Below are 16050 nucleotides of genomic sequence, written 5' to 3' on the forward strand. Positions count from 1 at the left end.
CTGGAGGGAGGTGTCCCAGGGACAGATGGGAGGCTGTGGTGGGAGGTGGAGGGGCTCAGTGGGCTGCAGGCTGGGAGTGGCCACAGGGCACGGGGACCCTCTGGGCTTCTGCCAGGTCCCCCCTGAGCCCGGCTGGGCTGTGCAGGAACTGCCGCAACAAGGGGGAGGCTTGGAGCCCAAGGTGGGGATCTGGGCCCCTGGGCGACCCTGCCTGCCCCATGACCGTGGCGGAGGATGCGAGGACTGTGTTCCTGCTCTCGTCCGCCCCCTCATACTGCTCAGTCCTCGTGGCTCCGTAGTGCTGGGAGCTGCCTGGCCTAGTCTGCAGCTCCAGAATGCACTTCTGCTGCATGCTGGGCAGAGGACCGGCTGGGGCAGGAGCCGGCTTGGGCTGTCCGGAGCAGTGGGCGACCTCCTGCTCCCCGGCCTTATCCAGGACACCTTTCTGGTGGAGCAGGGCCTGGCTCACATCCTGGGCCAGGCGTGTGTTTTCTGTGACTTCTGGGCTGCCCCCGGGGCTGGGAGCCTTTGGGAGCTTCCTTGTGGGTGACTGGATAGAAATGCAGGTTGGGGAGGAGGGTGAATCTCTGGTGGAAGGCAAGACTCGAGGGAGGCCTAAATCTTCTCTCAAAGTCTCCAGCCTCCTGGTGGAAGGGGTGGTTGAGACTGCTTGACCCGTGGCCCCTGTGTGATTTCTGACCTTAGCTTGATTCTGGACCTCAGGATGACATGTAGCCTCGGTCTGACTCTTGACTGCAGTTTGACCCCTGACCTCCTGGCCTGTGCAGTTGGGTCTGGCTTTACTGCTGTTTATGACACTGACTTTGAAGGGGCTGTGGTCCTTTGAAGGTCCTCTGGAATGGCCTCTGGTATTAGCCTCAGGCTGGAGATTAGACATGGAGCTGAGGGCCTTGTGCACAGCCTCCTCAATGTCCAGCAGCCTGGCCAGCGTCTGTTCCTTCAGCCGGGCAACCTCCGTGCTGACCTTCCTCAGCTCCCCAAAGGCCTGCTCCACTGAGGCTTCAGGCTTGCGAGGGGTAGCAGGAGCCTGAGGGGCCCCTCCCAGCTGGGGCACAGCCTCAAAGAGCCTCCGCAGTGCCCTCACATCCACACTGCTTGCTGCCTCCTTCTCCAAGGCTTGTACTTCGTTCAGGAGGCTCTGGAGCTCTTGCTGGCTTCCCTGCAGAATCTTGGGGCTCTGAGAGGCCTCTTGCTGGGAACTTTCTGTGAGCTTCTCTTCTAGGGGGCTGGGGTTCTGCTGCAGTGAGGTGGGGTCACTGCTGAGAGCTGAGAACTTGGGGGGCTCAGGGCTCTGGGAACTGCAACCCACAGCCTGACTCTTGGTGGGCCTGGAGGCCATGATGCTGGGGCCATGTTGGGGGCTGGGCTGGTTCTGACCATTGGGACACCCAGTCAGAGATTCACGTCCCTGGCCTGCAGTGGTGGGGACCTTGGCCGGCTGAGGGATGGCTGCATCTGTCTCACTTAGCTTGTATTCTCCTTGGGAGGAGCTGAGAGATCGAGCTGAGGGCTTGGGCAGCCTCTGAGGAGGTGGGAGCTGGCTTAGATAAGCAGGTTTGGGAGGCAGCTGGGGCTTCTTCCTTGGGGACATGGTGGGCTCCAAATTTGGGGTCTTTGTCTGTGATTCCCAAGGGGTTCTCTGGCCAGCAGGGCTGGGGTGGGAGTGGAGAAGGGAGCTCTTCAGGGCCTCGGAGGCTTGCCAAGTGGAGTCCTCATCATGGCGGGCTTGGGCTGAGAAGTCAGGTCCCGTCACAGCAGCTGGGAGAGGAGGAGGAGGAGGAACAGAAGCATTATGGGAGTGCAGGCTGGCACCTGCTGCCCAGGGCCCAGAGGCCAGAGTGTGACGGGCTAAAGAGGCAGCCTTCAGGGTGGTCTCTGCAGCTTGAAGGCCGCCTGGGCCAACTCCTGCCATAGCTTTCTCTGGAGGCCCCCAGGCCTTCTGCGTGCAGCCCACAGGCTCCTCCCGACCTGGCCCTAGACTCTGACCTGGGCCTTCTTGGCGTGGGCTGGGAGCCTGGGCTGAGAGGGCAGTCTCTCTGTCCCTTGGTAGGAGTTCCCTCTCAGAGAGCTGGACACCCCCATATAGGTCAGAGGTCCTCGTGGGGTGAGCAGTGTAGATGCCATCCTGAATAGTCACCCACCCTCCAGGCAGCCCTCTGGGCAGTGCTTTCTGTTCCCCACTGACCTTTCTGGGGGCTGCTGGGATCCTGGGGTCCCCTCCAGCCATAGGTCTGGTGTTGCTCTGCGCAGACCCAGTGGCTGTGGCAGGTGCTTGCGGAAAACCATCCTGGAAGGGTGTGGAGACCGTTCTATGGGTGGGGCCTTGCTTGTGTTTACTCAGAACTTGCTGGTGCAGGCTTTGGGCCTCAGCTGTTGCCATCCGCAGACCCTGCATGGCTGCCTGGAGGTCTGGGGCCCCAGGCCCTGGGGGCATAGTCATGGCTCCTTCCGACTTTGCCAAAGCTGCCATCCCTTTCTGCTCAGTGCAACTGTCTTCTTGCTTTTCTTCGCCAGTCAGAGGGACTGTCATTCCAATGGCCTGTGGGGGACAGGGGGTGACCCTGGGGCCTCTCAGATGCCCTATCCCCATGCTGGGGTCCAGTGGGGGAACATGAATGATGTTCTCAGTTGGGGGAAGCCTCTGGGCCCCCTCGCTGGCTGGCACTGGACTCGGGTCAGCCGGTGGCTCCCACCGCAGATTGTGCAGGCCACTCAGGTCTCCTTTGTCTATGCAGCTGGCCAGCAGCTGCACACTGCTCCTCTCAGGGGCCCTGCTGGTTAGCCAGGGCTGCAGAGAGTAGGCGGTCAGTGAGACCAGGCCCTGCTCTGTCTCCTGCATCACCAGCCCAGTCCTCGCCACCGAGGTGCCCAAGCCGCAAGCCAGCAACTGCTGGAACTCAGGGTCCAAGTCTTCAACATTGCTGCTGCTGCCCGGAGCTGGAAGCCTCAGCGGCTTGAGCTGGAGCTGGCCTGCTAGGTTCTCCTGAACCAGCAACCCCTGCTGGTCCACGTCTGGCCGGCGCAACACTTGGCGGACAATCCTAGGAAGCTCACCAGATACCAGCTCTTCCTTCCGTATGCAAGGGCCCCCCTGCCCTGGGCCTGGGAGCACGTACTTGGCAAGACAGAGCTCCCCCGGCCCTCGGGCCTCCATGAGGATGCCTCCTCGGTGCAGGATGCCAGGCGTGGCGTGTAGAGTCCGCAGGGTCCCCTGGGCTGCAGTTTCCTGCTTCTCTGGCACCCGGCTGCCTGATGGGCCCACGGGCTGCTCTTCTTGTAGGTCACCCCCTCGGATGCTCTCAGCTGCCAAGGAGCCCATGGGGCAATTCTCAAAGAGCCAGGTGAACTTGTGCACAGAGCCTGCAGGGATGGGCTCAGGGATTGCCCTTGACCCCTGGTCTTCCTTCTTGCCTGCCTCCAGGGCCTGGAAAACCTCCTTTTGACGAGACACTTGCCCGGAAGGGATCTCCACTCGACTGCAATATCGCACAGGCCCTCTCCCACAGGGGCGGCCCGAGGCCGGCAGGGGCTCTGTCTCAAAGACATGTCTGTTGGTCTGCCTTTCTCCAGCTTGGACCTGGCTGACTTGCAGGTGCTGCTCCCTGGAGCCTTCTGGCCTGTCCAGGGGTTGGGACACGAACATCCAGGTGCAGGACTGTTCCTTGGCCTTAGTTGTGGGATCTGTGACCTCTGACCCCTGCCTCTCTGCCAGCTCACTCATTGGGCATGTCTCGAACAACCACCGGATGGTCTGCACATCACCCTTGAGGGGTGTCTCAGGCTGGGGACCTGACTGACTCCCTTCTTCTTCTTGTCGTTCCTGCCGCTCCCGCTGGTGAATTACTTCCAGGGGCTGGGTCTCAAAGAGCCACCGGGCAGTGCCCACGTCTCCGGCCACCACTTCCTGCCGGGTGATGCCCCGCACCACATCGACGGTACTGGGGCTTCGGCCCAGTTGGTCTAGAGGCTGTGTCTCAAACATCCACCTGTAGCCCTGCACATCACCTCCGACTACCTGCTCTCTGCTGACAGAGGTCAGGGCATGGAGGTGGCCTTTGGCATCCTGCATAGCATACACTGGGGACCCTGTGTCTCGGGACTGCCCAGCGGAATCAGTTCCATTGGCTCTGCTTACACTCCTGGGGGCTGAAGTTTCACCCTGCCCAATGCTGTCCAGGGGAATGGTCTCAAAAAGGTTCTTGAAGGTCTTTACGTCCCCTTTCACCTCATCCCTCTGGGGGGCAGTCTGAGAGAGGGACAGTGCTGAGGAGCTGTCACTGGATAGATGCTCATACATGAGCCCCTCACCCTCCTGGGGACCCACCCGCTGCAGGTGACCCACTTGGACCTTGTCTCTGGGAGCATCCAGGGGCTTCATCTCAAATAGCCACAGGGTGGAACGGACATCGCCAGGGACCACTTCCTCTTTGGGCGGGGCCTCTGCCTCAGCCTCTTCTCCCTTCAGAGTGTCTAGTGCTTGGGTCTCAAACAGATGCCGCTGATGCTGAACATCTGGACCAGGAGGGATAAGGTCTGGGGATGGCTGGAAGTCCTTCTCGTCCACCAGGATCTCCCTGATGGCATCCAAAGGCTGTGTCTCAAAGATCCAGCGAGTTGCACTGACGTCAGGCCGGGCTGCCTCCTCCAGGGAGATCCCCCGGATCACCCGCACCTGGCTGGGATCCCGGTTGATGGCATCCAGAGGTTGGGTCTCAAAGAGCCAACGGGCTGACCTCACCGCGTTGCTTTGGATCTCCTCCCGGCATGCGGCCTTGACCTCGTGGATGGCGCCGTCTGCATCCTGGATGGCACACAGTGGCTCCGTTTGGAACAACTTCACTGTCTTCTTCACATCACCCTTCAGCTCCTGGATCTCTGAGCGCAACTCCAAAGGGCTCTGCTCCTGGATGGAGGGGCGGGAGCCCAGGCGGTCCAGTGGCCGCGTCTCAAAGAGCATCCTGGTACCCTGAACATCTCCACTGGCTGCAGGCTCCCTCACGGTAACCTCCGGTGCCTCAGCCTGGCCCGTCAGCTCATCCAGTGGCTTCGTCTCAAATAGCCGGCGGGCTGCACGAACATCTCCCCTGGATGGCGGAGGTCCGGCGGGCTCCTGCTCTGTGCTGTTGGCAAAGGAGCCTTCCTCAAACTTGCGAGAAGTGCCCTGGACATCCCCGCTGGGAATGGGCTCCTTGACAGCTGGCTTCTCATGGTCCCCAATGGCATCCAGCCGCCAGTTCTCAAAGATCCAGCGCATGCACTGGACATCGCCCTCAGTGGGCTCCTCCGAGTCCAGGACCTCAGCCAGGTCTTCGGCCACAGCCTCTTCCAGGTTCTTGCGGAGCTCGGGGTGGATGTGCCTGTAGAGGCGGCGGAGCTCGTTAGCCTGCCGCTGCTGGTGGAACTTAGAGAAGGACCCCTTGGGTGGCGGCAGGGGCAGGTCCTCTGGAGCTGGCGGTGGAGGGCGGGGCAGGTCCTCCGCAGTTGCCATCCGTGTGGTTGGTGTGAAGGCCACCTGCATCTGGGTGTCGGCCATCCTTCTGAGAAGAAGGGGCAGAGATGAGGATGGGGCTGGGGGCCTAGGTAGGGGAGGGGCTGGTTGCTAGGAGAAATGGCAGGGAGGAGGGTCTAGGGGCAGAGTAGCCTGCAATCACATGCCCTCTCCTGGGTCGCCCTCTGCCATGTCTTGAACTTAGAGCATGTGGAGGCATCCAACGAGGTGGGTTTCAGCTTCCCCAGGATCACTTGGGTTGCTAGGGAGCAAGCAGGGCGCTGCTAGCCATGAAGGTCTGTCCTTCAGCCCCAAAAGGGATGATCAAACCTTCAACGGGCAAACTGGATATGCCCATCCTCACCTTCCGTTACCAAAATCAGTTTTCCCTGGTGGAGACCCAGGTAAGTAGCCCAAAGGAATCCTGACTCATGGGGTCTTAGCCAGGGAGAGGCAGGTCCCTAAACCGGTGACTATTTCCCATAGAGAAAAAAAATTCCTTTAATAACACCAGAGGGCGTGCTTGCCACTTTCCCTGGGAGTCTTGCTCCATCTCTCTCTCCACTTTGAACTCACTCTCCAACCTTCCCCTGTCCAGGGAGGTGCAGCAGGGGCCTGCGGTCCATGATCTAGCAGAAGCAGTAGAATATCTCATGGTTAGGCAGAGCCAGATTCTGAATCCCAGGTAGGGGCTTCTGTGCCATAACCCAAGACTCAGAGATCTGAGCTAGGGGGAATCTCAGAGGTCTTCTAGCCCAAACACTCACAATTAAAGAAGGAAACTGAGGCCGAGATGGGGTCAGATTTTGGCAAATGAGTAACAGGAAGTGCTGGCTCGGGGTTCCTAGACCCTATTTGGAGCCTAGCTTCCAAGGAATAAGAGGGTGGAGAGTGTGAAGCTTTCTTATTGGCTGTGGTACCCCTCTGTTTCCCAGCAGGCACCCCTGAGAGTGCGAGGGTGACAGTTACAGGGAGGGAGGGGTCCATTCCTGACTGCAACGGGCCGGAATCCGGCTTCGAGCTTGTCTCCTTTCTCTCTCTTCTCGTAGATCAGTTTCTGCCAAGGCGCTGCCTCCCCCAGCTCACCTCTGCCCCCTCCATGCCCTCCCACCCCTCAAGCCTTTCTCTGTGTCTTATCTGTCTTGTGACAGGTGGACTAACAGTCCCCAGAAGCCAGTAGGGAAAGAATGAGAAGCACGTCCCCCATCTCGCTGCCCCTGACCCACTGCTCTGCTCCAAACTCGGTGCTAAATATAGCTGAGGTCCTGGCTTCGGCACAGCAGCCCTGGGCCTCTCCAGAGGGAGGCTCAGCCGGCGGGATCCTGGGCTCCTTGGCCCATCTCATCCCCTTCTCCACCCTGGACTCCTTGATCCTGCCTCTGAGTCTCACCACACACTCTGGGGGATTCCTGTAGTCTCTGAGTTCCATTGAAGACCCCCTGCCAATGGCAAACAAACCATGCCTGTCCCCGCCTCCTCCCTGTCTTGTCACAGCCAGGGTGGCCTGAGCAGATGGCATACGCAGGCCACCAACTCCACCCCGCCACCACCCCCAGGAATCTCCACAATCCCTGCTGTGGTCACAGACCGTTAGAATCACAGAGTCCAGGGATGTCAGACATAAGGACTCTCAGAGGTCACTGAATCTGACTCCCTCATTGTTCACACAGGGAAACTGGGGCCCAAAGAGGGGAAAGGAGCTGTCTCGGGAGGCTCCTCAAGGCCCGAAGCAGGTTTCCCAACTCCTGGCTGTCTCATCCTTGCCCTTGCCTGGCCTGAGACTCTTGGGCTTAAGTTTCTAGACATTAGGGACAGGGAGGAGGGGGAGGGCACAATTCAGAACTGGGACTGGACTTAGGGTGTCCCAGAGCTTGGCCTCCTCAGGCTGGCCAGCCCCTCAGAGTGACCCCCACCCCAGTTTGCCCCTCCTTGGCCCAGCCCCTCTCCAGGTGTCTACATCTGCGCAGACTCAGATCCTGTCTCTCCGACCTTGTGTCCCCCAGATTTGTCCCCAGGGCTTTCCCACTGGACAAGATGATGGCCTGGAGCAGAATCTGCATCCCACCCCAGATCCTAGACTGTGATATATGGGGAGCCAGGCTCAGGCCAGCCTGGGGTAGATGCTCCTGGGCCAGGAATGCCAGGATTTTCACCCACGCAGCGGGGCATAGGGCTCGTCCTGGCAAGGCAGAGTCGGGCCTGCTCACCGCCCTCCACCTGCATGTCCCCTGCCTCTCTTCGCTCCCTCTTTCCTGCCTGGGAAGAAGCCCTGAAGCCCGAGGACCTCCATACTTCTCTTTTAAAAACCACAACTCCAGGCCACCTCCTCCTTAAAGCCCTTCTGGATTTTTTTCAGACTGGCAAGAACCTATCCCTTCAGGCCTGTGGCGGCCACTCTGAAATCTCCCGTGGGGCTCATGCTAAATCTCCCTTAGCTTCCTCGTGAAATCCTTATATCAGAGACCCCTCCACTCACCTACATCCAGATGCAAGGCCCCTTCTGCCACCCCTAACATCTGCTATCCTGAGAACAATCAGAGGGTCGGGAGGGGACCCCAGCCTAGAGAGCCAGCCCTGCCATGGAAAGACAAAAGGCAGGTTACTCACTTGAGGGATCCGTTTGGCTGAGGGGGTGCTCGGCGTCTGTGGCAGGTGCGGCCCAAGGGTCTGTGCTTCCTCTCGAGCTTCTTGTTCGGGGTCTGCTTTGCTGGCTCCGTTAGATGCCTTTTCGCTACCCTGGCTCTGGGTCTCTGTCCCCTGCCAGCCCCAGCAGCTGCCTTTATCTTGCTGGCTAGGGGGTGGGCCAGGGTGGAGGCGGGCGCGAGAGGCTAAGTTCAGAGTATGAAGTGGTTCAGTTATTTTTAGGGTTTGTGGAAGTCACTCTTCCATCCTGGGGAATCGATTACATGTCCTTTCTGCTGGGGAGCAAAGAGACGTGAAGGGAGAGCTTCATTCATCCAAGTCCCATGTGAGGACTGGGCTCAGTGACTCAGCCACGGTGAGGGTGCCAGTGTTCCAGACTATTCTGAGGAAATGAATAAGGAGGGGCACCTGACACCTGGACAGCCCTGCTCCCCAGGCCCGCGAGCCCCCCTCCCCCCTCTGACTGGCCTCTGACTGTTCCTGATGAGTGCATGTCCACTCCGCCAGGAGACAGGGCCTGAGGGCAGGCCCCCTTTTCTGTTCCCAGCCTGAAGACCTCTGAGAATAAGGCCCAGCTCTCCCTCTCCCTCCCTCACCCTGCACTAAACATTTCTCTCTCTCATATCCATTCCTCCTCATGCCCCACAGGTCAGATCTCCACAGCCCTGAGTGCAGCTGGATTAGGGGGAAAGGCATCTGAATTTCTCCACCTCAACTCTTCACTAGGTCCCTGGTTTATCAAAGAATTCCACGGAAAAGTTCTGTGGTTTTCATAGCGGATTATCTGGGTCCTTGTTTACTTTTGGGCTCTATCCTCTGACTCAGGGCCCAGACTTTCTGGGAATGGAGGGGAGGGGAAGGGTAGCAGGCGGGGAGCTGACGGTGGGTTATTTCTGACCCTGGAGTCATCAGCTTTCCGCAGAAGGAGAGGGGTGGATCACACCTGCCCCTCCTTTGCTGCCCAGAGTTTGAAAGGCTTAGTAGGCTCAAGAGATGCTGGCATTTAGGCCGGAAGGGGCCAGTGTGGTAAGGGGCATCAGGGACCATCCAGAGCACACGCGAAGGCAGCCTTTTGCCCAGGTTGGCTCTCTAAGGCCATGCAGGTGCCTTCTGTTACCTGGCAGAAGAGGGTCTTCCTTCTGACACCCCGAATGCCCGCTGGTGCCAGGGAGTGACAGCAGGTGTTGCTCACTTTTTCCATTGAGTCGACCTCGGTCATGTAGTGTTGGCCTGTGGGTGGGGAAAGGGGCATCCGGGAAACCCTCTCCCTGTTCCCCTGTCCTTTTCTCACCTCCCCCCCCCTCGCCCCGCCCCGTCTCCCCAGCTCCTGGCTCTCCCGTGAAGGTCAGGGAGATGCGATTTCCTTTCAGGCCAGGGCAGGAGGATCCTCAGGTGTCTCAGAGATCCATCGCCCTGGGGATGCCCAAAGTGCCTCCCTGCTCCTGTGGTTTTGAGAATTGAATGAATTAATGTCCGAAAAGGTTTTATGAGAGCGCTTAGCACAGAGAATATGCTATAGAAGTGCCTGCTGTTATTACACAGATAAGCAAAGCACCCAGGTAGAATCCACTTTTATGTTCAAATTGAGTGTGTTAAGTCATGCAAGAAATTTCTTAGGCCTCAAGGTCAGGAAAGAGGCTTTCCCCGACCAACTGCATTTAAAAAAAATTTATTTTGAATTTTTAAAAATTTCCCCACTTCCACCCCTGACCTACAGGTGTTACCATACACCCGAGGCCTGGTCCGTGGCTCTGCTGGGGCTTGAACCCAGGACCTTCAGCATGTAAAGCAGACATGCTAACCACTATTCTATGGAACCACCCCTCCTTTGTTTTTATAGATAAGGAAACTGAGGAACAGAGAGGGTAATGAATAAGAGGCAGGAATGATTAAGAGCCAGACTACCTGAGCTGATACAACAGTGCTCTCCAATATAGTCACCTTCAGCCACATGTGACTAAATTTAAACGAATTAAAATGAAATAAAATTTAAAATCCAGTTTCTCTATCCCACTAGGCACATTTTAGTTGCTCCATAAAGGCGTGTACCTAGTCACTATCCTACTGGACAGTGCAAAAACGTTTCCGTCGTTGTGGAAAGTTCTATTATTAACATAAAAAAATCTCTTAACAGATGGGATTTCCCTCTTTGTCTTGGCTGTTAGGAAGCTCTGAGCTAAATTTTTAGTCTTCTAGTAAGTGGACTCTGTGGCCTGGCGTCCCGTGTAATGAAGGTGACTAACTGTCCCTCTGTTGCTTGTCTCCAAGGGGTTTCCCAGAACAAGGGACTTTCGATGTTAGAAGTAGGAAAGTTCTAAGAAAACCAGGACGTGGTGGTCACCCTATGTGTAATGATCTAACAGTGTTGCGTCATCAAGGTTTCAGTCACAAAGCCATTAAGGCAGTAAGCCACACATTATTTAGTGGACTATCTTTGATGGAGATATTGTGCCTCTATCTTTTCGAGCTCCTTTAAATTATTTTGGGAATGAGGCTAGGAATAAATAAATACACTGAAGTTGAATGGCCGTGCTGATCAAAAGGCAGAGGGGAATTGGGGGTGGGGTGGGGAGAGAAAGGATTTTCCAGCATTCAAAGTCCCTCCTTCTGACCTGAGGGCTTCTTCCCCTGCCAGCTCCTCCTTCCAAGTGAGGTTCCACCAAAGTTGGAAATTGTTTAGAAGTTCTGCCTAAGTCTCCCTAGAGAATTGGCACTTGAAGACAGAGCTCAGTGTGAGCAGCTGGCAGCAGACTCACCTAAAATGTCAGGAGAGGAAACAACCAAGAATGATTAAGAGCCAGACTACCTGAGCTTGAATCTTAACCTGTGAAACCTACTAGCTGTGTGACCTTGGCACACAGCTAGTAGGTCTGTTCCTCAGTTTACTCATCTATAAAATGGGTATAATAACTGTGCATATCTCAAAGGGTTGCTGTGAGGAATATACATTTATTACACACACCTCCCCTCCTCCCCCGCCCCCAACACACAGCATTTAGAATAGTGCTTGGTACACTGTAAACTCAATAAATGAGTAAATTCAAAAAGTTCTTCCCCGGATCCTGGCCACCCTCAGCTTCTCCAGGTCCCAGACCCGAGTGTGTCCTCTTGATCTGAAGACGAGTGCCCTTCAAGGCACTGGCTGGCAATCCCGGCTTCTCTCCAGCCAGGAAACAGACACTGGTGCCAAGGGACAGCTCCGGGCAGGCCAGGCTGGGACTGTTCCAGGCCTGCTCAGCCTCTTGATAAAATCATCTGAATCCAGAGACGAGATTTTCTGTGGCGGAGTCAGCTCAAACGGCAGGCGGATTTGCAGAAAGAGCCTCGCCCTACTGCCAGGAAACTGCTGTGGCTATTGCATGAGAGGCAGCAGAACCCGGTTTTTGAGAGTGTGGGATCTGATGTCAGACGGCCTGGGATCAAATTGCCAGCCTGTCTCTTCCTATTTGTATGACCTCTGAGAGTCCTTCCGCTTTCCGTACCCTACTGTCTTAGTTTGGGATGTTCCGATAGCAGAATATGAGATGAACACTTGTGTGCAAGTGATTTAGCTGGGAGTGCAGAAGTGAGTTGGGGGAGGAAGGAGAGCAGGTGGGAGGTACTTCTGTGGGCAACTGGGCTTAATTCCACAGGGGACCCTCTGCCTCACCTGGGGTGGGGAAACCAGGGCATTTATCTACCAATCCTCACCCCTACTGGCTGAGGGCTGTTCCTGAAAGCACTTACTCCTCCATACTTCTGGCCTGCCCCTCAGGCAGAGAGATGGAAGTATTTGAGAGGGAGGGAAGCTGCGGGCCTGTATGGGGACTGTCCACTGAAGCTGCAGGTGGCCCTTGGGAGGGGTGAGGGGTTGTGGGGGACACTGGCAGCATCGGCTACTTTAGGCTCTCGCATCTGTGAGATGATAATGAGCCTATGCTATGTGGTTGCCTTGAAGATTTAGACGTGTGGTTTCTGGGTGGGCTTGAGCCAGTCAGGTGGCCCTTTAACAGCAGGGTTTCTTCTGGCTGCTGGCAGAAGAGGAGGTCAGGGGGATTCAAAGCATGAGGGGGTTTGACTCATCATCACTGACTTAAAGATGGAGATGGACGGCCCGTGTCACTAGGAAAGCGGGTTCCTTGAAGCGACTGAGAGAGATCCCTGGCTGACAGCCAGCAAGGAAATGGGGGCCTCAGTCCTACAACTTAGGGAACTGAATTCTGAATCAGTTGAGAAAGGGTTTTTCTTTCTTCAGTTTCCAGATGAGGACTCAGCCTTGTGTCGGCCTTACGGTACTCTGAGCAGAGAACCCAGCCCTGCCACGCTGGACTTCTGACCTGCAGAACTGTGAGCTAACCAATGAGTGATGTTTAAGCTGCTGAGTTTGTGGTATTTTGCTACACAGCAATACAAAACTAATACAGAATGGAAACTGGAGCAGTCGAGGGAAGGCCATGCCTGCCCACTTGTGAGAGTTCCCCAGTCGGCCTGGAGCTCAGCCTAAGCATTCTCCTCCAACTGGCTGGCTAGGGGATGCTAGGCAACTATGCCCAGCACACCCAGGCCACCAGCAGAGAGCCTCAGGGCATCTCAGAATCCAGAAATCCTGGTTAAGGAAAGCCAGAGCAGGAATAACCCACAGCCTCTCGTTCCTTCCATTTTGCACTTGAGGAAACCGAGGCTCGTCACAATGCCTGGATGCTGCAGAGTAGCGACAGGAGCTGGTTTCAGATGGTCCCCTTTGGAACCCTAGCTCCACTCCTTGCCAGCTCTACAACCTTGGACAAGTTATGCCAGCTCTCTAAGCCTCTGTCTTTCTGTCTGTACAGTGGAGATGGAATGCTCTGGCCATCAGCAGATGAGAGAAGGGTATTCTGGGTAGAAGGAAGAGAGTGGGCAAAGGCACAGAGGTGTGGATGGTGTGACATGCGTGACTTGAGTACAGGATAGTTGGGCAGAGGGTGGAGAATGGTCTTGAGCAGTGGGGTGGGGGCCGAGTTGTGAATGCCAGACCAGGAATTTGGGCCCCATCCTGAAAAGTTTTAATAAAGGGTGAATTGGGTCACAGGAGGCAGATGATGCGGGCCTGTCACAGCAGCATAGATTCTGAATGATGAGGATCTCGGTGGTGGCCCAGAGAAGGGGAGGAGTGGCTGAGTCGGAGGGATGCTGAGGAGGTAGAATAGATGGAACTTAAAAGAACTGCAAGACGCCTGAGTGCCTGGGGCACTGTTGGAGGCAGTGACAGAAAACTATGTAGTAGACTTGGTGGTAAGGAGAGGGAGCACTTGGGGGCGATCCCAGCTGTGTGGTTCGGGGAAGCGAGTGCGTGGGGATGCTGTTCCCTAAGCTGGGCAACGGGAGTGAGCGGGAAGGGCGGGGTGTTTGGCGGAGGGAGGAGATGACAGGCTGACTTTGGACAAGATGAACGTGAGGTGCCGGGACCTTCTAGGCAGAACTGGTCTTCGGGGGGCTGGATGATCAGATCCGGAGCTAGGAGTGAAGACTAGGCTGGTGACAGAGACCCAGTGGCCTGTTTTTGTGCGGCTGGGAATCAAGGCCGTGAAGTGAGGTGATCTCTCAGGGGCCTGTGAAGTTCCCAGGCTGAGGGACAGGCCTGGGAGAAGGCGATGGAAGAGAAGTGGCGAAAGAGAGGTAGCAGCCAGGGAGGCAGGAGAAAAACCTGGAGAGTTACTCATGGGACATGCTAGAGAAGGACGCACTTTGAGGAGTATGTCCTTTTTTTTTTTTTTAGATGAAAAGGCATTTTATTATTATTTTACTATATAACATATTAGTAAATATAGCTGACTGCATTTTTCTCAAATGCCAAATGAGACACAGGATAATGTTTCTCTTTGATTACTGAAAACTTCAATATCATCTGTCTTTTGGAGGCTTCAGCTTCTTACGACATCTATGATACTGTCCACGAGGATACCGTTGGTGCTTAGTAGTAAAGAACATTTTGCTAAGTTGCTCTTTCATGGGTCCTTGCTCAAAGTGTTCATCTTTTTCTTCTAATCTGGTTTTCAGAACTTGATCCTGTGTTTCTTCATGATTATGTACAGGATCTAGCTGAGGGATAGGTTTTGTGTATTCATATAGAATATCTACAGAAGGATGGTAGCATACTATTGTCCTGCCATCAGATGTCAAAGCAAGCTCTACTTTGCAATTATAGTCATCTGGAAGAGAAGCATATGTAGATTTATGAGAAATACAACATAAAGCTCCATTTTAAATTGGAAATAAATGTTTCAAGATAGATCCGTTTGATAGCGCCCATTTTACTGCTGCTACCACCATGATGAATCGTGTCCAGTACTACACAGAGTGAGATGAGGAGCGAAGGGGCTGCGGGTTGAACAAGGGCATCCCTGAGGACTTTGGCCAAAGCCGCCACAGTGAGGTGAAGGAAGCAAAGCCGGCCGGTAGAGGGCTGCCGAGGGCTCGGTTTGAGCGTGTGGAGACACCAGGGAGAGATGAGGACGTAAATAACTGCTCCGGTCCTCACAGTTATCATTGGTCAAATGGGAATCAATGTAGGAGTCAGGGTTGTTGTTAAAAACCAAATCAATCATTCACCAGGAAAGCACCCTGTGAACTGACAGCGGCGTCAGCCAAGAAAGGGGTGCATAGTTCCCAAGGCACACGGGTAAATGATACTGGAAACGGCTGGCAATACCTCCAGTTCCCAGGAGGTGGCAGCACCTCATCAAGTGACACTTGATCTTGTAGGAACAAGCATTGCATTTCATCGTTTCATATATTTATTCCACAATTCTCAGCACAGCTACTATGTGCTCAGCTCTGGGTTAAGCACTAAAGATTATATATGTTCATGGAGCCTACATTTTGGTTGAAGAAGCAGTAACACGAATAGGTGAATTATCTTCATAAATGTCAATAAACCCTCTGAATTCCAAAGCTTTATATTTTCCATGTTGGCGGGAGACTTTCTAAAAATTGTGACATTGAACAAAAGGTACCGAACAGAAGTTAGGTTCCAATACTGGGTCCACCACTAAGTGATGTTATCTGCTTATTCATGGAACAGAATGGATGTATTTTCCAAAGACGGCCGCGCTGATATGTCCCATCCCCCATACACTTCTTATAATGTGACTGACATTCTCCCAGCTAAGCAATAAAGAGTCTTCGTGTCGTGCCCTTGAATCCGGGCAGGCTGGATTGCGACTGCAGTGGGAAGATACTTAACGCTTTCTGAGACTGGGTCATATAAGGCCACACCCCTTTCATCTGGGGATTCTCTGGGGACATTAAAACTCAGTCACTAGGCTATAAGGAAGCTTAAGCAGCCTGTGGAGAGATTATGTGGCGATGAACCAAGACCCCCAGCCCCCAGCACTGGCTAAGCTCCCAGCCAACAGCTAGCATCAGCTTGCTAGCTACGAGAGCAAGCCATCTTCCAGGTAGAGATTTCAGTACCAAGATGAGCTGTCCCAGATGACGCTACACTGAGCAGAGATGAGCTGTCCTTGACTGCAGAACTGTGAACAAAATAAATGATTGCTACTGTTTTAAGCCAATTAAAATTTGAGAAGCTTTGTCATTCAGCAATAGATACAACTCATTAAATGAATAGCTACGAAGGTCTACTCTGCTGGGCTCTTTGGTAGGAGCTAGAGTGTAGGGTAAATGGGAGACTCAGTCTGTGCTATCAGGGACTTTACTGTCCATCTGGGAAAATAGACTTTGATTAAAGTACAGTCACTTACTGGCTAACCTAAACTCGAAGCTGTGACAAGATTACCTGGCTCCAGGTGCCTCATCTCATTACCTTATCTCCAAATATATTCCATGTGCTATTAGCCTCTCTTTCCTCAGAGTCATTGTGAATCTCCACAGGGAGCAGGGCTATGAAGGACACACACCGAGCTGGGAGAGGTCCAGGG

General features: G+C 54.8%; 1 protein-coding gene and 1 pseudogene across 4 annotated transcripts; both read right to left on the bottom strand.

Annotated features, from left to right (window-relative positions):
* Positions 1-6: 6 nt before the first annotated feature.
* Positions 7-8890, bottom strand: XIRP1 (xin actin binding repeat containing 1). Of its 4 annotated transcripts, XM_011367167.2 has the most exons (3): positions 8117-8890; positions 2207-5558; positions 1648-1779 (listed from the first exon to the last, which is right to left on the bottom strand). In XM_011367167.2, the coding sequence occupies exons 2-3, from the start codon at positions 5552-5554 to the stop codon at positions 1771-1773; spliced, it is 3357 nt and encodes a 1118-aa protein (XP_011365469.1). In that variant the 5' UTR covers positions 5555-5558; positions 8117-8890; the 3' UTR covers positions 1648-1770. The 4 variants fall into 4 exon arrangements, with proteins under 4 accessions (XP_023394294.1, XP_023394238.1, XP_011365384.1 ...); XM_023538526.1 differs by lacking the exon at positions 2207-5558 and having other exon boundaries at positions 7-1779; XM_023538470.1 differs by having other exon boundaries at positions 7-5555.
* Positions 8891-13967: 5077 nt separating this feature from the next.
* Positions 13968-14440, bottom strand: LOC105296891 (annotated as a pseudogene).
* Between the last annotated feature and the right edge of the window lie 1610 nt (positions 14441-16050).

This window comes from Pteropus vampyrus, unplaced genomic scaffold (assembly GCF_000151845.1).
Source record: "Pteropus vampyrus isolate Shadow unplaced genomic scaffold, Pvam_2.0 Scaffold1, whole genome shotgun sequence".
In the NCBI taxonomy this organism is placed as follows: domain Eukaryota; kingdom Metazoa; phylum Chordata; class Mammalia; order Chiroptera; family Pteropodidae; genus Pteropus; species Pteropus vampyrus.

Excerpts from the sequence above, each read along its gene's own strand:
- XIRP1 (XM_023538470.1), bottom strand. The coding sequence starts at position 5,554 with ATGGCCGACACCCAGATGCAGGTGGCCTTCACACCAACCACACGGATG.